This window comes from Corvus kubaryi, unplaced genomic scaffold (genome assembly GCF_017639235.1).
Source record: "Corvus kubaryi isolate FWS band 111438036 unplaced genomic scaffold, C.kubaryi_AGA036_p1.0 37397, whole genome shotgun sequence".
Classification (NCBI taxonomy): Eukaryota; Metazoa; Chordata; class Aves; order Passeriformes; family Corvidae; genus Corvus; species Corvus kubaryi.
The window spans coordinates 12,168,952-12,191,016 of NW_024581136.1; the positions used below are offsets into that span (position 1 = coordinate 12,168,952).

The 22,065-nt window shown below is 47.9% G+C and overlaps 2 protein-coding genes across 2 annotated transcripts in view; one reads left to right on the top strand and one right to left on the bottom strand.

Annotated features, from left to right (window-relative positions):
• The first annotated feature begins 1,476 nt into the window (after nucleotides 1-1,476).
• Nucleotides 1,477-11,374, top strand: COPS7B (COP9 signalosome subunit 7B). The gene is made up of 7 exons (XM_042041995.1): nucleotides 1,477-1,578; nucleotides 3,517-3,692; nucleotides 4,868-4,943; nucleotides 6,471-6,559; nucleotides 7,145-7,347; nucleotides 8,612-8,717; nucleotides 10,019-11,374. Exons 2-7 carry the CDS (start codon nucleotides 3,531-3,533, stop codon nucleotides 10,175-10,177), a joined length of 795 nt encoding a protein of 264 aa, XP_041897929.1. The 5' UTR covers nucleotides 1,477-1,578; nucleotides 3,517-3,530; the 3' UTR covers nucleotides 10,178-11,374.
• A 7,693-nt stretch (nucleotides 11,375-19,067) lies between these two features.
• Nucleotides 19,068-22,065, bottom strand: part of NPPC (natriuretic peptide C) — a 5,214-nt gene continuing 2,216 nt past the window's right edge. The window contains exons 3-4 of the mRNA XM_042042387.1: nucleotides 21,823-22,063; nucleotides 19,068-20,424 (exon numbers count right to left, since the gene is read on the bottom strand). Of these exons, the coding sequence (XP_041898321.1) occupies nucleotides 21,836-22,063 (228 nt within the window). The 3' untranslated portion in view covers nucleotides 19,068-20,424; nucleotides 21,823-21,835. The remainder of the gene's footprint in view (nucleotides 20,425-21,822; nucleotides 22,064-22,065) is intronic.

Here is a 22,065-nt window from a genome sequence, read left to right on the forward strand (position 1 = left end):
CAGCTGATTTTTACCCACAGGCTCTAGCAAAAGGTTGCAAAACCAATCCATGGAAAATAGCTCACAATCATATATTTCTATTTCTATTTCAGCCTGGCATTTGAGCTTTAGTGACTGTTGGGAAAAAGGAGGCCACGCTCTGCTTGTCCAAGGCAACTGTTCCAGCATATCTGCAGGACAACAGGAACTGTGAGGAAGGGCCTGGTTAGGATGTGATTAAAGAGGTAATTCTCCCTCCCTGTGCAGATGAGAGCTAAGTGTGGCTTAAGTAAATTACTGACTGGCTTGTTATAGCCCTGGCTCAGTTCCCATGTTGTGCAGGGCCTGGTTTTTTACATCCAATTTGCTTTGAAGCCCAGAGCGTCACAACAGCATTCCAACACCTGCATCTCTGCACTTGTCTGACACCCCTTCTCTGATGGATGATGGGACCCTAGGGACCTGCTGTAGATGGCTCTGAGACACAGGCTAAGCCCCATCAGTTTCCCTAATAGTTTCTGATGTTCATTCCTTGAAAGCTCCCCCCTCCTGACTGTGCTGGTCCATGATTTGATCTTCAGGGACTTGCTGACTGAAAGTCAGAAGCACTTTGCTCTCAGCTGAAGGATTTTTAACAGAGGAACATTTTATTCACAATATGGCATGGATGAGCCTACACACCTTGGGGAGGTTAAAAACCCCCAATTCCCTCTTGTTTCCACCCTTGTTGTGATACCCCTTCAGTTGTCTTTTGGCTCCTGATCTATGCCCTGGGGGGGATCTTAACCCTTCCAGCTCTGTCCCAGCTCCCCCATGTCACAGCCAGAGCTCTGCCCTTTGGTATATCATTTGTATGGGCCATTTTTCTATGGAGTTTAAAATCACTTCTATCACCCCACGGTCTTCACCCCATCTCTTGGTATTTCCCAGGAGGATTGGCCCGAGAGGCTCAGCTGGTAGAATCATAGAATATCCTGCGTGTGAAGGGACTCACAAGGATAATCGAGCCTGACTTCCGTCCTTGCACAGGACATCCCCAAGAATCCCACCATGTGCCTGAGAGCGTTGTCCAAACACTCCTGCTCTGCCAGGCTTGGGATCACTTCCCTGGGGAGTCTGTTCCAGTGCCCCGTGCAACCATTCAATCTAATAATGGCTCCACTTCTGATAACGAAGTGGACTTACAACAGCGGCCCTTTGCACGGGTTATTTTGGGATGCAAACTTACGTGAAGAGGCCACAGGACCTCATATCCCCAAAAAGGGAGGCAGGAATTTTATTTGTTTATGCTGGAACAGCTGCTCGGGACCCAGCGGAGCAGCTGTTGCAGCACCAGCAAAGGAAGCTTGCTCCATGGGCTGCTGGAGCATGGCTCTATAGCTGCACACCAAGCCCGTCGTCCCCATCCCGGTATCCCGGGGATGCCGGGTGGCGGCTCCCGGTCCTGGTGGCCGCGGGACCGGGCGGAACGTTCGGCGCGGCCCTTGCGTTCCGGGGGGGAAGGAGCCGCGCGCGGACACCGGCGCCGCCATCATGGCGGCCTGAGGCGCGGCGGGTTCGGCGCCGGGAGCGGCGGGACGGGAGGCCGGGAGCGGAGAGGTAATGCCGGGGCTGGGAGAAGCCTCCCGGGGACAAGGGCGGCGGTGAGGCACCCCCGGCAAATCACCTCCTGCTGCAGGGCTCGGCCCGGTCGGTGGGGCCGAGGGTTCTGCCAGGGGTCTGGGGGGAACGGGAGGGCCGGGAAACCCCCGCCTTCCTGCTGCGGGGTGTGCGGGCCGCTTCCCGCCCCGAAACTCCCTGAGGTACCTTAGCGAGGCCTGACCGGGAGCGAAGCCCCGTTTGTTCCCCTACTTGGGCTGTTGTTACCTTTAGACAAGCTACGTTGGAGTGTCTGCTGTATTTCAGTCACTTCTCACCAGGGTAAGTCGGTTGTGGAAGCAGCGAGGTATTCCTGGTGACACGGGTGTGCACACAGGTTGCAATAGCACCGCAGTTGTCCGAAGGTTTACTTGGAAAGGGGAAGAGAATTGGCATTCCTTTCCAGCCGGGGCATGGATACTGCGAGCCAGTCTTTTGTAATCTCATACATCAGCGTGTGGTTTGATTACCTGTGAGGGAGGACAATAGAACTGTGAAATCTGAATCTCATTCCCAGCACAGTCAATTCATATTCTGTCCTGAGGAAATTGTCCTCTCTGTGTGTTTCTTCCTTGTGAGCAGAGGGAGCAGCACTGATGTGTTAGGCAGCCACACGGAATGTTCCTGTATTGCAGGGATTTCCCGGTCAGAACTGAGGTGCTGTTCAGCCAGGCTGCACGTGTGCCTCTGATGGAAAGAACCCCAAAGAGACTTTGGGGGCTGAGATATCTCTGGTGGAGAGTGTTAAAGGTTGCCCACTGCAGTTGAGACCATTTGTACCTGCAGGTGTAAGAGAACAGAGTAAAGTGTATTTTTAGGAGGTGACTAATACAGGAAGCTGTCTGTGGTGCCTTCACAAGCCTTAATTTGGTTAGGGCTGGTGAAACAGTGAAACCCCTGTATGACTGTGCTCCCCGACAAGGGTGAATGTGGGCCCAGTGGTCACACAGAACCAGACAGGTTCTCTGCTCTTGGGTTCTCTGGTGTTTGGTTTTCATGACCAGAGTAAAGGTTATGCCCTCTGCTTGATAATTATCCCATACAAACAAACCTCCCTTATCTGGTAAGTTCTTTGTTTGGTTTCTGAATAACATGATTGGAAAGTTTTGTCTTAGTTGTTTGTAAACAAACAGCTCATTTTGTGGAACTTGTTAATAAATAGTGGTTTACATTTCAAAAGCAACATGTTGGTGCTGGGAGACAACATGCACACCAGAAATGTCAGGCAGCAGCTGAAGACAAAGACCTCTCTTTACAGGGACTTAAATAGAGCCTTTGTAGAAAGGGTATTTTTATCACTTAAGCTTTCCAGTTAACCCAAAACACTTGAACTGTACAGTGCAGACTGGGGAGCTGCTTCCAGGACACAGTTCTTTTTGCCTTTTGGGTTCAGAAAGCGGTGGGAATTATGGACACACACTGTATCAATAGTCAAAGGAACAGGTGGGATGTGTGAGCATGCAGTGTGGATCAGTCCTTCACAGGAAATTATGTTAGTTGCTGGTTTGGAGCTTTGTAATGAGGAAGGAGGAAGTCAATCAAGTGTATCAATAAGAATCTTTAGAGTTGGCATTATTTGGCAGCATCACTAGAAGGAAAAATCTGAAAACAGCAAGAAATCTAAACTCTTGTCCTACAAGAAAGGATCTGCAAGAGCAGATCCTTTTAGGGAACTGATTAGACAGAAATTTTGTTCGGATACTGTGTGAATAATTTTTGCTCCTCAGCTAAATCAGCAGTTGAACCTGCTGGGTTTCTGGCTTGTCCCCTGAATGTTGAAGAAAAGCCTGGCTCTGCTGACACCGAAATGTTGCTATGCTGAGCACCTTCTGGTCCACTGCCAGGCAGAACTCTGCAGAGGAGAAAGGATGTGTTAATATTATGTTATTTTACTGACAGATTGAAAACCTAGAATGGCAGGAGAACAGAAGCCGTCCTGCAATCTTCTTGAGCAGTTTATTTTACTAGCCAAAGGTACAAGTGGCTCAGCTCTGACTGCTCTCATAAATCAAGTGCTGGAAGCTCCTGGGGTTTATGTCTTCGGAGAGCTGTTGGAGTTAACAAATGTGCAAGAGGTAAGAGCTGAGTTTTTATTCTAATGCCCTTTCTGCACTACCAGTATAAGGGATCCCCAGAAGTTTCCACAGGCAGCCTGTGAGTGAAATTGTTGCCAGGAGGGCCCAGTGCAACTTACCTAGGTTGAGAGATGTTTTTGTATAAGTGACTGACCTTGCTTTTGCCTATATATGTTAGGTGTTAAAGAATACCTATATAAAGCTTTGCTGCCTTAAGGCAATTGCTAACACAGCAAAAACCTGGCAGCAGCACAGTAGCAGTTTTAAGAAGGCATTTTGCCAGCCAACAAGGGAAAAATCCTTTTCTACTCCTTTACTGTCCTGGAAAGCAGAACTTCAATGCTCTCCAAAAGTCTTTGTGAACAGATGTCTAGTGTATCAGGCCTGGGTGGCAACCAAATCCAGACAATTTCAAACCGAGGTGGAAAGTAAGTTTCAGAGCTTTTGCTGAGAATGCGTTGCCAGCCCCGGCCTCTACTACAATGAAGGAATCTAAGTTGAGTATCTCTGCAGCTGGAGTAACACAGTGTACAGCAAGTTTGGCTTTCCAGACAGGCTCTTAAATATGCCTAAAAGTGCCTCAAGGGTTATTCAGCATCAAATCACAAGTACTGGTTTTTTCCTGGATTTGTGTGCAGCTAATGGTATTAAAAACCCAATCAATAAAAATCACTGCTTGGTGCTGCCGGTATTCCAGTGAAGTGTTTGCAGGCAAGAGAAGAGCTGTTACCTTAAATGCACTCAAGTTACAGTGTCCCAGCTTGCTTTGCTTTGGAGATGTGGTGGGTCTGCCGGTAAACTGTCCTAGCTTTCACAGGATGCTTAACAAGCCATCACTATTGCCTGCTTGCTTATCACCTGATGAGAGGAGCTGGCCCTGTAGGTTGTCAGCTGAAGTTAAAATTTGCTTTTTCCTTTTACCTCCCAAGATGCCACAAAGCACTTGACAGTCCAAACTGGAGTTAAGTTCCAGTGCACAGAAGTGGCTGGATCATCTTGGCTAGATCTAAAGCTGCTGAAATTTGCTGCTCCTGAGGCCTTAGAAGGGGTCCAGCTTGGATAATTGCTTTTCTGGGTACTGCTTGTCCTGTGCCGACATAAACCATTCTCTGGAGTAGTTGCCTATCAGGGTTGTGTTGACCATGTTATGTGACATTTCTTTTCTCCCCATCCAGCTTGCTGAGGGGTCTAATGCTGCTTATTTCCAGCTGCTGAACCTGTTTGCGTACGGAACGTACCGGGACTATGTAGGTAAGAGACTGCTGCCCATTTGCAGAGTGTGGGACTGGGTCACCCTTTAAGATTGTCAGAGGCAATTCTTGGCTTTCTTGGATGCCTGGTGTGGTATGGCTGGGTGAAAGTATCCAGGAACAGAACTCTCTTGGGAGGAGAATTGTCCATAGGGCGTCTGGGTCATGTCTGCTTTTTAGTTGCTAAAAATGAAAGCAAGGGCTGGAGACGATAGTGTGTTACTGGTTTGGATGGGACTGCAGCACTGGGTTGAACTGGTCTGCAGCAGAATTCACTGATGTGCACAGGCCACTTACCTGTGTGGAGGGCAATTCCAGACATCCTTATGGAAATTTAGATGACACTAGCTATGGAAACTGCAGAAAACTTAGACAAAATTGTTCTGCATTATGTATAAAACTTATATGCTTTGTGAGATAACCTTTTATCCCATGACGGCATTGCAGAAACAAAATGAATAATTTCTTAGCTAAAATACAAGTCGAAATAATGACTTTTATACAGCTTTAGAAAGACTATGTGTGAATCATCTTTGTATCTGTTGAAATGTGCTTTTATCTCTGGTGCTTATGCTTCCATTCTGCTACAATTTAATGCTTCATTTGTGGGTAGCAGCCTCATCCAGACCATTACAGAGTGTGACAAATAATTCTGTCTTACTGCTGGTTCTCTGTGTGGTGGATAAGCTATCTAGTTCCTGTAAGGAGAAGTGGCATCTGTAAATGCAAGGACTGGAAATTCCAGTGTCTGTGAAGCAACCTGAGCCTCATGAATTCTGTGACCGATTAGAGGATGTGTTTGCTGTCCGTGGCTCTTGTGTCATAGCATGTGACAGCACGGTCCATTCTTTTTTTTCTAGTGAAGAAAGGGGGAAAAGCAGTCAAAATGTAGAGTATTGAATGAGGTGGGATGGATGGGAGAACTTGAGTGGCCCTGAAACACTAATTTCCATTAAAGTAGATATTTTAAAGAGTTTCTTAGCTTTGGAGAGCTGCCTGTTTCCTTTCTCTTTTTAAATATTCATGAGGCACATGGATATAATACAGTGACAGTGTGGCCATCTAGATTAATAATTTCTCCTCTCTTCCTCAGCCTGGTACTTTACACTTTAAATTCTGCAGCTCCTCAGAGAAGTAAAACCAGCTGTATTTGCAACCAGATCAGCAAAGGGGGAAGATTTTTTTCTGTCAGCTTGTTAATGAAATAAAAATTACTTGGTAGAAACAAAGCCATTGACCAACTGTTTTGGCAGGGCACCAGTTGTGAATTACCTTCTAATTCCAGAACCAGAATTACTAAAGAAGCAGAGAGGAATGGAATTGCCAAGTTGTTCTTAACTTTTCCCCTTCTCTCCCTGGGTATGCCAATTTGTGCAGCAGAAGCGCGCTCTGTTCAGCAGCACCCACATTAGCTGGAGGTGTTCAGTCTTTCACGGTGTAGTGTAGCATAACTAGCCTGGAGTTCTGCAGCCTAGATTATGTGATTTTCCAAGTAAAGTCCTGAATCCTGTCTTTTTGACATTAACAGCAAACAAAGATAACCTGCCTGAATTAACAGTGACTCAGAAGAACAAACTGAAACACTTGACGATCGTAAGCCTGGCTTCCCGAATGAAGGTAAAGTGCGTGGGGTGTGACAGCTGTTGTCTCTTTTTTTTGGTTTAGAAAATGGCATCCATTCCAGAGCACTGAAGTTCTATCAGACTGCATGGGTACTCACAGAAAAATCCTGTACTGCTAAAGTACCTGTAGGGTACAGTGTTCTCTCCTGGTGCATTTGGGATATTAACTTAATGGACTTCCATGGGTGAAGTGTGGGCGGTGTCTGAACTGATGTACAGATTGGTCAGGAAGGTCTGGAAACTTTGTATGGCTTTTTTCACTGCTGGAGATCGAGAATCATTCTTAAAAACACTGATGTTTTGTTCTAGAGAAAATTAAGCAGCACTCTTTTAATTTCTTCTACAATCCCATTTACCTTTTTTCTTCTAGAATGTGCTATACCAAAGCTTCAGGAATTACCAAAGTTGTGTCAGAATATTTCATAGCCTTGCAAGCATTTGTTCTGCCATGATCAGTCACTGCTGCACCTGCAGGTCAAAGTGTGGGATACAATAAACATTTGAGTCTTGACCTTCTGAGACTTAGCCATTCATTTTGGCTCTAGGACTGTTAACTTACTCTTGGTCTTGCTGTTTTTAGTGCATTCCCTATTCTGTGTTGCTGAAGGACCTGGATATGAGGAATCTGAGGGAGCTGGAAGATCTCATTATTGAAGCGGTTTATACAGATATTATCCAAGGGAAGTTGGATCAACGAAACCAGGTGTTAGAGGTGGATTTTTGTATTGGCAGAGACATTCAGAAGAAGGACATCAGTAACATTGTCAAAACACTCCAGGAATGGTGAGGCAGTCTCTCCACCCTCCTTGTTCCTTGTACATAGCTTGTCCTGTTTTTCCCCTCAGAGTTTCAAGTGCTGGCTCAATTTCACCATGTTCCATTAATCAGGAGTCTTGTGCTATAACTAGACACTTGGAGGAGGAGTCTTTTGGGCAAGTTTTCCAAGATCCCATCTGGGATTCAATTTGTATTATGTATCAAGCCAAACTGTACCACATTGTGAGCTTCTGCTCTCACTGTAGCTTTTACATGGCAGAACCCCAGTGAGGAGTCGAGGACTTTTTGCAGAAAGAGGTGCCAAACTGGACTCATGGTTCCGTGGTAGGAACTGCTCCACCTTTGTACTGCAACACTTGATAATGAAGACAGAAGTGTTACTTTTCAGCCTTTTTCGCTGTGTTGAGAACTGTGTGGGCAAATTCCAGAGAATCACAGCTCTTTGGATGGGATGTCTTCAAGTTTGAAATTTCAGGTGGCTTTGTCTTCTCTTTGTTCCTGCAAATGCAGCCTGTCTGCAACTGTAGTGGGACTATGGTATTATCTCTTGTACTTTTGCCAGGAAGCTGTTTCTCATATTTTTGTAAGATTCCCTTCCCACCTAAAGAAATTCCCTCATAGACTGTGGAGCCCATGGCAGGTCCTGAGTTGCCTGGGAATTGCTTCGTAGTTGCTGTGGTAATGAGTGCATGAAAAGTAATTAAACTGCTGGGCAAATATGCTGTCCTGTGGTGGGGGCAGGTTTTTTGCTTCTCTGCTCTAACTCCCTCAGTCCCATCGTGGTGGGAGGGCTCTGGCAGCTTCCAGGACCTTGCAGCATTGTTTGGAAGGTAACAGTGAAGCCACTGCCAGTTCCCTTTTTGTCTTCTCCAGTTCTGAGTTCCGTGCTGAGTGCTCTTGTCATTTGAACACTTAACAGGAAGGAAGATTATCTCAATATTACTTTTTTCTTTAATTTTAAAATTTTACATTGAAATACTGTGTTGCATCCTGTTTAAGCTGTAATTCTGACTGAAAAGGCAGATGAAAGTGCATTGAACCTGCACTTAGTCTTTGATGGTAAGAGTAACACAGACTCTCTAGAGAATGCTGAGAAATGCATCGAGTACACAGCAAAGCTTTTTCTTGCCAGCTTTTTGCAACTCTAAGCAGGAAGTGTAATTTTAATAATCTCTTAAACTTTTAGATGAGCGTGACTTTTCAGATTGCCTGATTGAGCTGCTCCAAAGAGAACTTGTAAACATTGTTTGACATTGTTTGTATCTTGCAGGTGCGATGGTTGTGAAGCAGTGCTTTTAGGAATTGAGCAGCAGGTACTTAGAGCCAACCAGTACAAAGAGAACCATCACCGAACTCAGCAGCAGGTAGAGATGGAGGTGGGTACAGAGTCATCTCAGGCCTTTATGCTGTTGGATAAACGTTTGTTTGCTGAAGGAAATAATCTGGTAATGCCTGGTTGATGGTCACAGCTCTCAGAAGAAGGCTAGCAATCATGCAAATCAGGCGTGGGGTAGGAAGAAAAGACATCTGCTTCTGAGTGCTAGTGAGACCACAAACATCAAATTTGCCCACTCTGAGCAGATTGGAACTTTTTAAAAATAAATTTAGGCTAGGTGACTGCACTAATTGTGGTTTCCTGTATTGATTAATTAGGAAAACTGTGCTTTTCCTACAGTTCTTCGTTGCAATTCTGTTCCTTTCATACAAGTCAGGCAGGAAGTCAAAAACACTTCTCTTTGTTAAACCTGGAAGTGGAGTTAACAAAAATCTCTGGAGTCTGAATGGCTTTTACAAAAAGTGCCCGCGGCAGCTCCCCCGGGGTCGGCCGGCCCTGGCGCGCTCCCGCCGTTAGGTGGCAGCACGAGCCCGCGGTCCAGCCCGGCCGTGCGCCCGAGCCTCGGCTACGGCCGCTGGGAAGGTGGGGATGGGCCTCCCGAGACGCTGCATCAGGGGTTATCATCCCTGCCGGGTTTATGTGTGCATCTCCTTGGCGGCTTGATCGGCATCCATAGCACATTTGGTTTGCCAGATGCCTTTGGCTTGGAGTTGGCACACCTGACTCCCAAACCTTGGGGGTTTTTTTAAGGTTTGCTGAGTATATTTGTGGTGAGCCCTACAGAGTTCCAGGGGACAGAGGATGGTGCTTAGTGCTGTATCTCTCCTTTTCAGCCAGAGTAGCAGAAACATTACTGCTGCTTCCCACAAAACCAATTTCTGTTCCTGCTTCTTAGCAAATACCTGTGTCTCAGACAGCCAGCTAGCCCAAATGGCATTTCTTCTTTTTGAGTTCTGTCCTGAGAGTAAATTTTTCTTTCACTGTCTCCTTTGCCCTTCCTGCTTCTGGCCAACAGAATGGTAGGATGGCTCCCTTCTGCACCAAGGCAGCAGTAGGTCTCTCCAGCCAGACAGAAGGGTGGTACAATATTGTACCATTGTCTCTTAGGCAAAAAAGTAACCCCTAGTTATTCCAGACTGGAAATACTATCAGCTCTGTCTGTAAGTGAGGATGAAACATTACCTTTATTAAACTCAAATGCAGAGCATGTTACTGCTGGGAGACTCTCTTTTATAATCTTCACTCATATACTCCAGGGGTTTTTCAGTATGTTTATGAACAGAGTGTCTGCTGTGAGGGGAGGAAGAAGCAGGTGCTGATTCACTCTCTCTTCTTGGCCAGGTCACAAACATAAAGAAAACATTAAAAGCTACAGCCTCATCGTCGGCACAGGAGATGGAACAGCAGCTGGTAGAGCGAGAGTGCCCTCCACACACAGAACAAAGGCAGCCCACAAAGAAGATGTCCAAAGTCAAAGGGCTGGTCTCCAGCCGTCACTAGAACATCCCATCTAAATGTCATTCGGTTAGGAATGACAACAGGAGGAGCAAAAAGGGCCTGCGTCTCCTTTTTCAGTGGGTTCTGGGCCAGTCCCTTCCCGGCTGGCAAGTAAAAGCCCTGTTTGAATACAGCTCTCAGTTAGCAGCACCTGGCTAAGTTACACTGTGCAGCCCTTATGAGTTTTCAGGGTGTAGCTGTTCTGGTCCTGTCAAGAGGGACTTTAAAGAAAGGGACTAACCAAAAGGGGCAGGAAAAAACCAAAATATCTGTGGACCGTTTTGCTCCCTCCCAGCTAGTTTCATTGCTGCTTAACCTTGAGGAAGCTGCTGTACTAAATCAGATCATGGGAGAGCTATAGCAAGCATCTGAATCCCAGGGTTGAAGTGTGGCTACCAAAGCCAGGCTGGGAGCGAGGAAGCCATCAACACAGATCTTTTCATTCCCAAAGGGATTGCAGGAAGGTTTCTAGGCCGGGAACTGCTTTACATGGAAGTCTTCAGCCTTTCCACTACCCCTGTCTATTTTAAACTGGGGTGAAATTCACACTACCTCGCTCTGTGAAGATGAGTTCCAGTGCTGGGCTGTTTACTTAACTGTCTGTTTACTGCCCTTACTAAACCCTTTAATCTCTCACAGATTTAAAGCACTGTTCTGCATCTCTGAGGCATCAGTACAATGAGGAGGAAGCAGGCTGCTCTTTCACACAGTCCTTGCAGGTGGTTAGGGGCATGCTAGAAACTGTTCCTCCTGAATGTGATGTGACCTCCCAGAGCTGCTTGTGAGTTGTTTCCCCCATTGATTACCTTCAAAGGGTAATGCATTCGCTCTTCCTTGGATGCTGGCAACAGTGGGAGAGGAGCCTGTTGGTCATCGAGGCAGGCTGGTGGCCCAGGACCCACTGGCAGGGGTCGCAGCAGCATCCCCTTGCTGAAGCAATGGACTTGACTAGTCTTTCTGAATTTTGAACACTTTCAGGTTGTATTTTCCTCCCCTTTTTTTTTTTTTTTTTGTACATTGTTGTGAATCTAAAGCATTTCAGCCTTTGTTTTGTGGGGTTTTTTGTATTTGTTACAAACTAACTTCAGGTGATTTGCACCTAGTTTGGCAAGATGTGGGGTTTTTTTTAAGGGGGAGGCATTGGAACAGCAATTCATAAAAAAGCACATTTTAGAAAAAAAATTAAAAATGCTGATTTAATGTCAGAGTCTGGAGTCTTGACTTTGAGGCTGTTTTAGGCTTGTTGTCCAATGGCACCTGTTCACTTTAGCATTCGATTCTTGGTGTATGTTGACCGAAGGTCTGGCTGATCTCCCTGATGCATCTGGGAGATAGGGAAGCCTTTTCACATTTTGTGAGTAGTTTGTCTTTGCCCAGATTTGTGCAGAAGGATCTGTGGCAAAGCTGGTAGCTGAGCGCTGTGTCCTGAGCCTAAACAGCTATGATGCCTGGTTATGGGAGGTTTGTAGTTGTGCTCTGTCTTAGGCCAGTCATTTCCTTCCTTTGGGTCTAGCAGAGCGCTGCTTTGTAGTTTGGCCCCTGCATTTCACTTCTGTAAAGAAGCAGGCAGGGGAGCTGTTTAAGCAGAGGACTGTGACAATGCTCCAGTCCTGCAGCCAGCTGTCACCTGCACTTGCTTGTGCAACGCACGTGCCTTGTTCTTATTGCTGCCAGAACTCTTTGCCATCTGCATTTGCCGTCCTCAGTCACAGGACTTGCTCACTTGTGAAAGTAACTCCCTCTCCTTTTCTTCTCCTGCAGTGCAGGCACACCAGCTTCTAATCTGGAGAGGAAGATCTAAATAGCCTCCCTCCAGCTTCCTCTGGGTCAAGTCCCAAAAACTTCTGATTCTGGTCAGGCTTCTGACTCTTTACCAGCTCTCTCTCCCCCTAGACATGCAACAAGGATGTTAAGTGGATAAGCCCAGAGCATGAAGCCTTCACCGGTAGCTCAAGGGAACTGCTTCCCAAGCAGTGGCAGTATTAGCTCCTGTTTCAGCTTCTCCCAGTGTTTAGCTGACAGCTTCTCAGGAGGTGCAGGTGGACTTTGTGTCCCCAAGTCTGTGTGATGGAGATGGACTGGGTCTGTTTCTGGCTTGCTGCATGGACAGCTGTAACGTGTTGGTCATCCAGTTCCTCACTGGATTTGACTGGTGAAGAGATCCTCTATGGTCCTCTTTCCTTTCCGTTTTTAATATCAGTCCTGCAAAGAGGCAGGAGGAATACAAATGCCTTTGGGAATCATTTTAGCCCCTCATCAAGCCACAGTCTGCTGAGGAAGTCGATGTGAGTTTGGCACCCTTGGTGTTTATTCCTTGCCAGTTACAGGAGTCACATTAGTTTGCTGATGCTTTTTTAGTGGTTGGAAGTTTATGAGTTTGTTCTTATGTTTTTGCTGTTCTCAAAGCCTGGCTAGGGGTGAGGATCTTATTTATGCTTTGGTACACATTGCCTCTGATCAGCAGAGCAGCAAGGGAGGAAATAGCACTTTGAATAAAGTGCTGTCCCATGTCTAATGGTGACAGAGGATGGAGAAGGGACTGGGGTATTGGAGGGGATGGAGCTGTTTGCATGTTTGGCTTTCCTGGTAAGCCAGTGAAGGGCTTGGTGCCGCAAAAGGAGGGGGATGTCTGCAATGAGCCCAGTCTGAGATGAGTCATTAACAAATGACATGCACAGAGTACCTGGGGGAGGCAAACAGCTCTGCAGCAGCTGGTTAATGAATCTGGCTTGAAGGAAAGAGTTAGAAGCTATTCCAGGAATGAAGCAGAAGGCAGAGTTGTTAACAGGCAAGGATGCAGGAGGTGCTGTGCTGTTTGAGAAGGACAACAGATAAAGACTGCATTGACTCCCTGTGTCTGCAGGAACGGCAGCAACTCAGAGTGGAGTTGTGTGAATTAGGGGCTGGGGGGGGGCTGAATTGTGGGCAGTTTCGAGTGGGGAGCGCCCAGGGAGCTGAACTGCTATGGGAATGAGAGGGAGGTGGAAGCAGAGGCAGATTTGATGCAAACTCCAATGGATTGCCTGTGCCTGCTGGAGGCAGCTAACAGAGCTTGTCTGAGCACTGCTGGACACTGCTCCCTGGTGCAGGGCGAGCATCCTGCTCTGCTTTGGTTTATGGCAGCGATGGGATGCTCCAGCTGCAGCTCGCTCCCAGATTGCAGCAGGACAGACTTTGAGCTATTGAACTTCTGTTTGCCTTTTCCACCCAGAGGGAGAGAAAGTGGATGGAACTGCCTTCCCTCTGCTCTTCAGAGCTTTATTGTCTAGCTTTGTGTTCTGCAGCTCCACTTGTACTAGTACTTGTTTAATATGGAATTGAGCACTGAGCTGGAAAATGGAAGAGAGGATCTCAGCTGATTGCAGTGCTGGTAGGCTGCCCTAGCCCTGAAGCTGTGCCTCATGCTAACAAATGTCCCTGGCATTCCTGCCGTGACTCGGTTGATACCAGCTAACGTCAGGCAATTCTGGAACATGATGAAGCAGTGCTGATGTCAGTCTTTTACAGAAAAAAAAAGAAGTTTTGGATTGAAATTTCTTCTTCTTTTACTTTCCTCCTCACCTTCTTAGCTAAGTTGAATGGTAACTTACTCTTGTGTTGAGAATAGGAGGAAAAATCAGTGATGCTGACAGACCCTTCTGTGTTCAGACTTGAGATCTGTCTTGTAATCAATCTTGTGCAGACCTAGTAAATCCCATGGGTGCTTGTGGAGCTGCTCTCAGGCTTGCAGATCTCTCTCTGTGGATCATGTACAGGAGTAGGACCTGCAAAGCTGCTCTCCAGAGTGAAGCTGGGGAAAGTGAAGCTTTTGTTCCTCATAGAAGACAGAGGTGGAAAGAAATGGCCATTTTCCCACCAGCCCTGCAAAGTGAATTTTGCTGAACATCTTTCAGTTCCTGAAAGGATGGAAAATGATACAGACCTCAGAGGGTGGTTTTGGTTTTAGTGTTCTTATCCTATATGGTCCACGTGTGTGAAGCAGACTTGAGCTTACTCATTGCAGGGAAGACAGAAGAAACAGTGCCCCTTACCTTTGAGTATTAGAACATAACAAATCACATGGGTAAACCAGACTTCTCCTAAACTTTCAGTTCTGTACAGGTTTGTATGAGTTCAGCTAAGCTGGATACCACACAAAGCCCACCCCTGCACAGTAAAACAGTCCAAGCTTGTGCATTTGTGGGGCTGTTAGTGCCAGGGTTTGTTACTTTTGTGTCTGAGCCTGTTGCAAACTGCAGTGCAGAAAAACAACCTTGCTCTTTATTATTCTAAATAATGGGGAAATGGAGAAATCTAAGACCCTGCCCCACAAATACATAGACCCAGCTAGCCAGATCTTGGGCACCTGGTTGCAAACAAAGTTTCCTGTTGTTTTTTTTCCACACCACTAAGTCCTCTGTAACGTCTGACCTAATGCAAGGGAACCAAAACCTGAGTCTGCATAGCATATTTTTGTGTAATCGGAGCGAGAGTAACCCAGAGGCATCAAGAAAGGTAAATTAAAGTTTAGAGAGATCTCAGTTCCTACTTGTAACCTCAACCTTGTATTCTTAATATGGAATTTTAGCCTGAAAGTGATTGAATTTCTCGGCAGAGTTTTTAGAAATATGTCATTGTTTCACTCTGCTCCATGATGAAGGTCCGTGTCTCTCAGGGACTGTTGACATTTTCCTGATAGTTCCTGAAGTTTGGCCCTCCCACAGAGCTCCCAGAGGTAAGTGATTGTGCTCTGTAAAGAGAGTGTGTGTTTACCTCCCAGTCTGGGCTGACCCTGCCTCTCAGTGCCCCGTGGTGCCACTCCCCTCTCTGACTGGTCAGCCAGGCAAAGGAATGGGCAGAGCAGCAGTTTGCTCCTTGTCTATGAATCCTCAGGCACAGATGCTCCTTTGTACAGTGTGTACATCTCATGACATGCCCCACTGCAAATTGCCTGAGTGTGGGAGCTGTGACCACAGTTTTTCTTGTGGATAAGAAAAGATGTCCCTGCTCTAGTGAATATACATACATACACACTGGAAATTCCAGGCAGTAATGGGATGCCATAAGGTCATTTACCAGTCTGAAATATGTATTTCCCCACAGAGCACAAAAGTAGTCCTTGCTTGCTCTAATTCTAGGAGAAGATGGGACGCACTTCCACATCTCCAGATCTCCAAAGAGCCTTTGGGATATCTGTATCATTAGGGTGTTTTTGAAATGCCCTAATCACATATACCTCTGTGTTTCTGGAAGAGCTGATTGTGATGGGTAAGCGAAGCCTCGCTCCATCAAGGATCAGCCTCTTTGTGAGTATTGGGAGCTTATCTGACCATAGGCTGTATTTTCATGAGTATGAGGTTTGGAAGTAGTGCTCTCTTGCCCTCCAGACTTCCCAAAGATGCTGTTTATCTCACCAGCCCTCATGTTTCACTCACTGTCTCATGATTAGCATGATTAGCACCGTCCTAAGGCTGCTCTGTGCTGATGCACTAAGTAACATCTCTATGTTTCATTGTCACCTTCACAGCTGTTAGAGAGCACCAGTTCCTTCAGGATCACCTGCCAGCTGTGATGCTGTACCTTTTCTGAGATGACACCTCTCCTTGCTGGCAGACAAGCCAGGTGGGTAGGCATTGCTCCTCAGAGCTGTTCTGCGTCTCAGGAGGCGCAGGCTGCAGCCTGGTTTAGTATAAAGGAAATCAAGGATGAGGACAGTGTTGTAAATAAGAGGCAAAGCACAGAGCTGTGTCCTCTTCCAGCTCTGCTGCATCTGCAGAGAGCAACCTTGGGCAGATCAGTTCCTCTGCAGCTGCATTTCCCAGGACAGCCTTGTTCCTGCTTGCTGACTGTGACAGGGGTTTGGTCTCCTGGCTGGGCAGAGGTTGGTTGCTGATGGAGTTGAAGAAGATGCGTGTGTGCAGTAGGGGGAAAATCTTAAACCTTTAAAGCTTTTTCAGAAGTCATCTTCCTTTTAAATAGCATACCCTTCTTTTTCCCTGGTGGAGATAAGGTGGTCCATTGTGGGAATATCAGCCTGGAGTATTATGGGTAATATACCAGGTTAATTATGGAGGGGGCAGGAAAAATAGCCTGTGCAGTTTTCAACAATATCAAAGGGATGCTACCTAATGATTTTCCTATTAGCTCTTTTCCCAGCCTGCCAGAGCCACTGCAGAAGTGTCATTTACAAAGGCCGTTTGCAACTCATTACCCTGGATTTTCACTATAGTTCTGCTCCAGAGAGTGTGGGCTTTTGCTGTGTGCCCCAACCTAATGAATTGCCTGATTCAGTTAGTGCTGCCATCCCTCCTGACAAGGTTAGTTGCTGACTGACAGGAAGGGGCATGAATTCAATTCCCTTCTTGTTTTCAATTCACGCTTGTATCAAGTGCAGGCTCCCTCTGGAAGTTGCCCGGTGATCCCTTCCCTTTGTTTTTCTGCATTCTGAGGGAAGCAGCCCATGCTTGGAGAAGTCCTGGAGCAAGTGGCAGGGGCATGTGTGCTGCTGCTCCTGGCAGTCCCTGCTCCATGCCTCAAGTCCCTTTCCAGATGGAAAATTCCTTTGCTCTCCTGCTCTGGGACTCTGGGCTTCTCTTTTTCGTCATTGCTTTGGGATTTGCTGTCACCTTGAGCTGGGCTTTGTAACCCTTCAGCAATAAGTACCTGAGAAAAGTTGCATGAATGGTATCAGGGAAAAACATGCAATATGGGCTGGGGGAACAGAACTGATTTCCCACACATTAGAAGGCAACTGTGTCCCTGTTGTGAGAGCTCCAAGGTCTGCTCCAGCCTGTTTGGGCTTTGCCAGGCACTTGTACTACAGCACTGGAGGAAGCTCTTTGTCCTTTTTCACTAGAGAGCTGTGTGCTTTTTCAGGCTGGGGGCCTATAGTTCAACTCCTGCTAGGAACTGCTCCTGGAGAGGAGAAATCAAGGCTGTTCCTGTGTTGTCACAAGTGTTCCCATTAGGAAGCTGAATTAGCTACTGCTCGTTCAGCTGGTGGTGCAGGAAACATGTAGGTCCCATGAGTGCTGGTTTGATCTGAATATGGACAGGGGACCCTGGGACTCCTCCTCCTCTTACTTCCAGGTGTATGTACACACCTCTGCTAAAGGCCATTGTCTGAGACTGTGGTTGAGATATCAGATGCCACCTCCTGAGGCTGCACCTTGCATCCAGAACAACTTGTTCAGTTACACTGTCTGGGCTAGGATGTGGCAGGGGAGTTTTCCAGGGCTGCCCATGAATCTTTTAATGGGATGTTGTGAGGATCTGACCTAGCTGGCCCACAGGGGAGGCAGTGATGCAAGATGAATTTGGTTTTGCTGCACAAGATGCCTCCCTGCCTCTTAATTAGATTCCTGTGGCCCCTCTTTCTTGCTGCCCTTGTTTTCTACTGAGCCCCTGTCAGGGAGACCCGGTTGTGACCTTTTTGGGGGATTAGTATGCTCTAATGAGCCACTTCTGATTCCCATTCTGGCTTGTCCAGCGAACCAGGAAAGTGCTCATCAGTGCTCTGGGAACTGACCTCTGCTGGCAGTGCCACTCTCTGCCTGTCAGACCCACTGGTCTGGCTGTGCCACAGAGGGGCTGAGGTTGAGTGGATCTGAGCTTTCCCAAGTGTTCTTTCACCCCCGAGTGCTGCCTTCTCTCTTCACATCAGCTCACACCCCCACATGGGCACAATATTCCCGTCCTGTTGGTGGAAATCCACATCCTGAGGGACAGGGTGGCTTATCCTTGGCCAGACTAGAAGCAGCAAAGCAAGGAACCAAGCTGTTATCCTCTCCCTCTGCACCAGGAGCTCTAGCTCTGATTGCTTTTCTTCTGCCAAGCTAATGTCCTTTTGCCATACAGCTTTGTCCTTTTCCTTGGGCTTGCTTTCCCAGAAAGCCCAGTGGATGGAGGGGACCCATGCTGTGAGCTGTGCTTTTTCCCTTGGACAATGCTGCTGAGGAGAAACGGGAATCCAGATTGTACATGACCCCAGGCTGTGATCTCTGATCTCACAACCTTATTTCAAGTTCTGCCTCACTCACTGCCACCACTCAGGTGGTCAAATTGTGTGGATTGAATTCCTGAGACTGAGTCCCTGCTGCTGTGTTGAGGACAACCCCTCTATCATGAAGGAGGTGGTTTTATTTCGCCTCTGGCTTGCAGCAAAAAGCCAAAACTGAAAGGGGAATTGCCCTCACCTTGGTTATTCAGTCATGGTCACTACTCTGGCTTCATGCTCAAGAACCAAGACCCTGAACAGGACCTGCAGCACCACCTTCTTACACCTCTGTTCAGACAGGTCTGCACAGTAAGCGATTCCTTATTGTCCCTTAGGTTTGCTGGGTGACAGTGGAAAATCCCCTCTAATGGGCATCTCTTGAGGATCCTGTCCTTCCCTCTAAAGATGTGTGGAGCTGGTAGCGTGACCTTCACAGGTGTATTTGACTTACAGAGCCCTTACAGTGGGTTGTCATTCCCTATGGAAGCTGCCACTTGCCCATCCTGCCTCCCTCCCTGCCAGGAGGAGGGATGCCCATAGGCAACATCTTACGTGGTCTGTCAGCTGCTGCTCCCCATCCAGCTGGACTCTGTGGGTGCTGTGAGGTGGGTACCTGTCTCTGACGGAGCCCATGCTCATGAGAGGTCAGAAACATCCCCTGCATGCTCCTAACCTGATGATTGAGCTGTCAGGTGTCTGGATGAATCCTCTTGTTCTGTGCACCCAGTGTTCTGTCAGAGCTGGGGTGAGTCTGGCTGGAGGTTTCTATGGTTTCCTGGTGGTTGCTAAGGAAAAAGATCGCTTTGCCTCTGGGTCTTAGTGACTTTCTTTTTGCCCTGTCCTAGGCACCGGAGCCCAGCAGAGCATAATGCTTGTCGTTTCCCAGCCCACTACAATGGCAAGGGCGTAATTTGTGACTCCTGTCACGGCTGGGCACCTGCCACTCTTTTTTTTCTAAGGCCTCTTTGAAGAATGAGACCAAAGAGCCTTCAAGCAGGAGTTTGCGTGTTTACTGCTCTCCCCGCCCCCTCACTTGCTGTTTCCTTTAGAGCTCCGAGTCATTTTAACGATTTATTTCATGCACTTTACATAGCAAGAAGCTGTAGCAACAGCTGTGTCCATGAATCCTTACCAGGCAGCTCTCAGTATATTTTGGTCTGTCTACGTATTGTCCCTGGCTCAGTTAAATAAATCTCTGCTGGAGGAAGGGACTTTACAGCTTAGTGGCAAAGGGCTGGAGAATGGGAATATCAACAAGATACTAAATGGGCCACCGGATCCTGGAATAGCAGTGCCTCAGGCACAAAGCTCTGCCCCCACCAGCGCAGCCAGGGGCCAGATCCAGCACAGGCTCTTTGTTGCTGTGAGCAGGGATGGCGTCTCCATCCAGCACCAGTGACAGAACTGTAGTTATGGGCTGCAACTTGCACTGGAAGTGGTTAAAGCCCATCTAGGATAGGTGCTGCCCTTGTCACACTGCTGTCAATCCAGGACTCGGCTGTTAACCATGGTGGGCTCATTTCCACGGGTGCCATTTGGGACCTGGGAATGGATGTGCTGCCCGTGTGCTCTCACAGGGAGCTCAGCTGGGGTCTGCAGAGCCTTGCAGCGCCGAGCAGGATTCAGTCCATCAGAGCATCACAGGATTGGGCACAAGTTTACTTTTGCATATGGGATCAAAGCTTAAAATATCAGCTGGCCTTTCTCTCACTCCTGACTTTTCTAAAACATTTGAACAATTTCTTCTTTAGCTCTGTTGAAATCAATCAATCTGACATTTAAATTGTATGTGAATTTTTAAATAAAGACAGGTTACAAAATGCCACATGGAATGATTTTTTTTTTTAAAGTTTTTGAACTACTTAGGACAAAAAATGTTACAATGCTTGACTTTTCATTTAGTTACATAAATAATTTTTTTATAAATATCTCTTTATAAACAATATATAAATAGCTTTACAACATAAATACATTTATGCATGACATGAATTTACAAACAGCAACGTTATACAGCTGGCTTCATCAGTCTCTTGGAAAAGCACTGTCCCTTGTCTCGGTGAGTGTTTGTATATATAATATATATAAGATAGAGAGCACTTGTTAAAAAAATAACAAAACCAAAACAGCTGGTGCCATGACTCCTCGTACCAAAAAGAAAAACACAGCCACATCTTTTGTCCATTCCAAGAGGGTCCCTGCTCTTCTAGGTGTTGCTTGGGGGATGGCCGTGCCTGGCCGCACATGGTAGGATAAAGTGGACTACAGATTCAAAGCCCTGGGAGGAACAAGAACAAAGTGCCTGTTAGTACTTGCCATACAGCACCCCTTACCCATACCCAGCCAAAACCCCTGCCAAAGTAACCTGGGCCTGGGGGATGCTGAACTCAGCAGAAGCCATCCCTGAGCTTTTTTGCTTGTGCTAAAGCAAGGAAGAAGTGCACCCTTTGCTTTCTGGCTGGTGTTCAGTGGAGAGGCTGAGGGAAGCTGCTGCTCCTCCTGCCCCTGTGTTTATTGGAGTTTTTTTCTTGTCCTAATGAGTTTAGTGAGAGGGAATGGCTGTAAGCTGCCTGCATGGGGTACGTGTGTTCTTGGAGCCCTGAGCTGGCACTACTTGGCAATATTGAGGAGCCTCTACATAAGGGAGGAGAGAAAGAGCACCCATCCCTTCAGGAGAGGCCATAGACCAGCAATGGCATCCTGTGGGCACCTTTGGGCTGTGCTATTGCCATCACTCTGCAGAGCAGCTGGATCCAGTCCCCTCTGTGCCCAGTTATGTTACTGCAGGGCCGGGCATGTCCCTGTGAGTGGGGCAGTGCTGTGCCACGGGAAGAAGAGTGAATGGCCTGGGCGGCAGCATGAGTTCATCTGTGTGTGTCCTGCTGGCAGGGCTAGGCCAGAACAGTGCCTTACTGCCCCCAGAACCCTCAGGGAGACCTGGCAGGGGAGGCACTGCCATGTTTTTCCCAAACCCATCACTTTGGGCAAGTGACACTACTTCGCCCATTGGTTGCTAAGCAGTGACTGAAACACTGTGGGAAGAACTTCTCCCAGCTTCCCATAACTTGCTTGGATGCAAAGCTGTAGTTAGGAAAGTGCTACTCTTGGCTGTCACCACACCTAGAAGGCACCTGGGGAACTTGTGTATTGTTTTTCCTTAAATTAAAAGCACTGGAGCATGGCTGACAGGAGCTTCACTAATCCTCCCACTGCAGGCACACAAGGGGTACCCTGCCCTCCTAACACCTATCCATAGTCACCTATGTGTGTCAAGCACAGGGGGCAACTGGGAACGTGTGGCTGCACAGGAGCTCCTCCTGCATCCTCCCCGGAGCCTACGGGTCTAGCTCAAATTAGGGGGGATCCAGTCTGAGCTGCTGCGGGAGCAGCTGGGGTCTCTGATCCTTCTGCAGGGCAAGGCAGCAGGAGGGCCGGTGGATTCCAGACGGGAATGCAATTCAGGCGGACTTTGGGATCCTCCTCTTTGCCCGCCTGCAATGCCGGGGGTTGCGAGGCTCAGCGGGATGAACACCTGTAGTCCCGCCCGCTGGCATCTCGCGTTCACAGGGCAGCGCATCCTCCGCATCCCTCGCAGTACCGGAGCGCAGCCGCCCGGCCCCATCCCGGCCCCATCCCGGCCCCATCCGGCCCCATCCCGGCCCGGCTGCGCACTCACCGCCAGGGGTCCCTCAGCATCCGAGGCCGCTCATGGTGCCGATGCGATCCAGCTTGAGCCCGAAGCAGCCCTTGCCCAGGCCCTTCTTGTGGAGGCCCTTGTGGCGGCGGCCCGGCGGGTCCTGCAGCAGGCGCGCCCAGCCCGCCCGCGCCCGCGCCTCGGCCCGCGCCTCCCGCGCCTCCCGCGGGCCCGAGCCGCCGCCGCCGCCGGTCCGCTCCTTCTCCCGCTCCTTCTCCCGCTCCT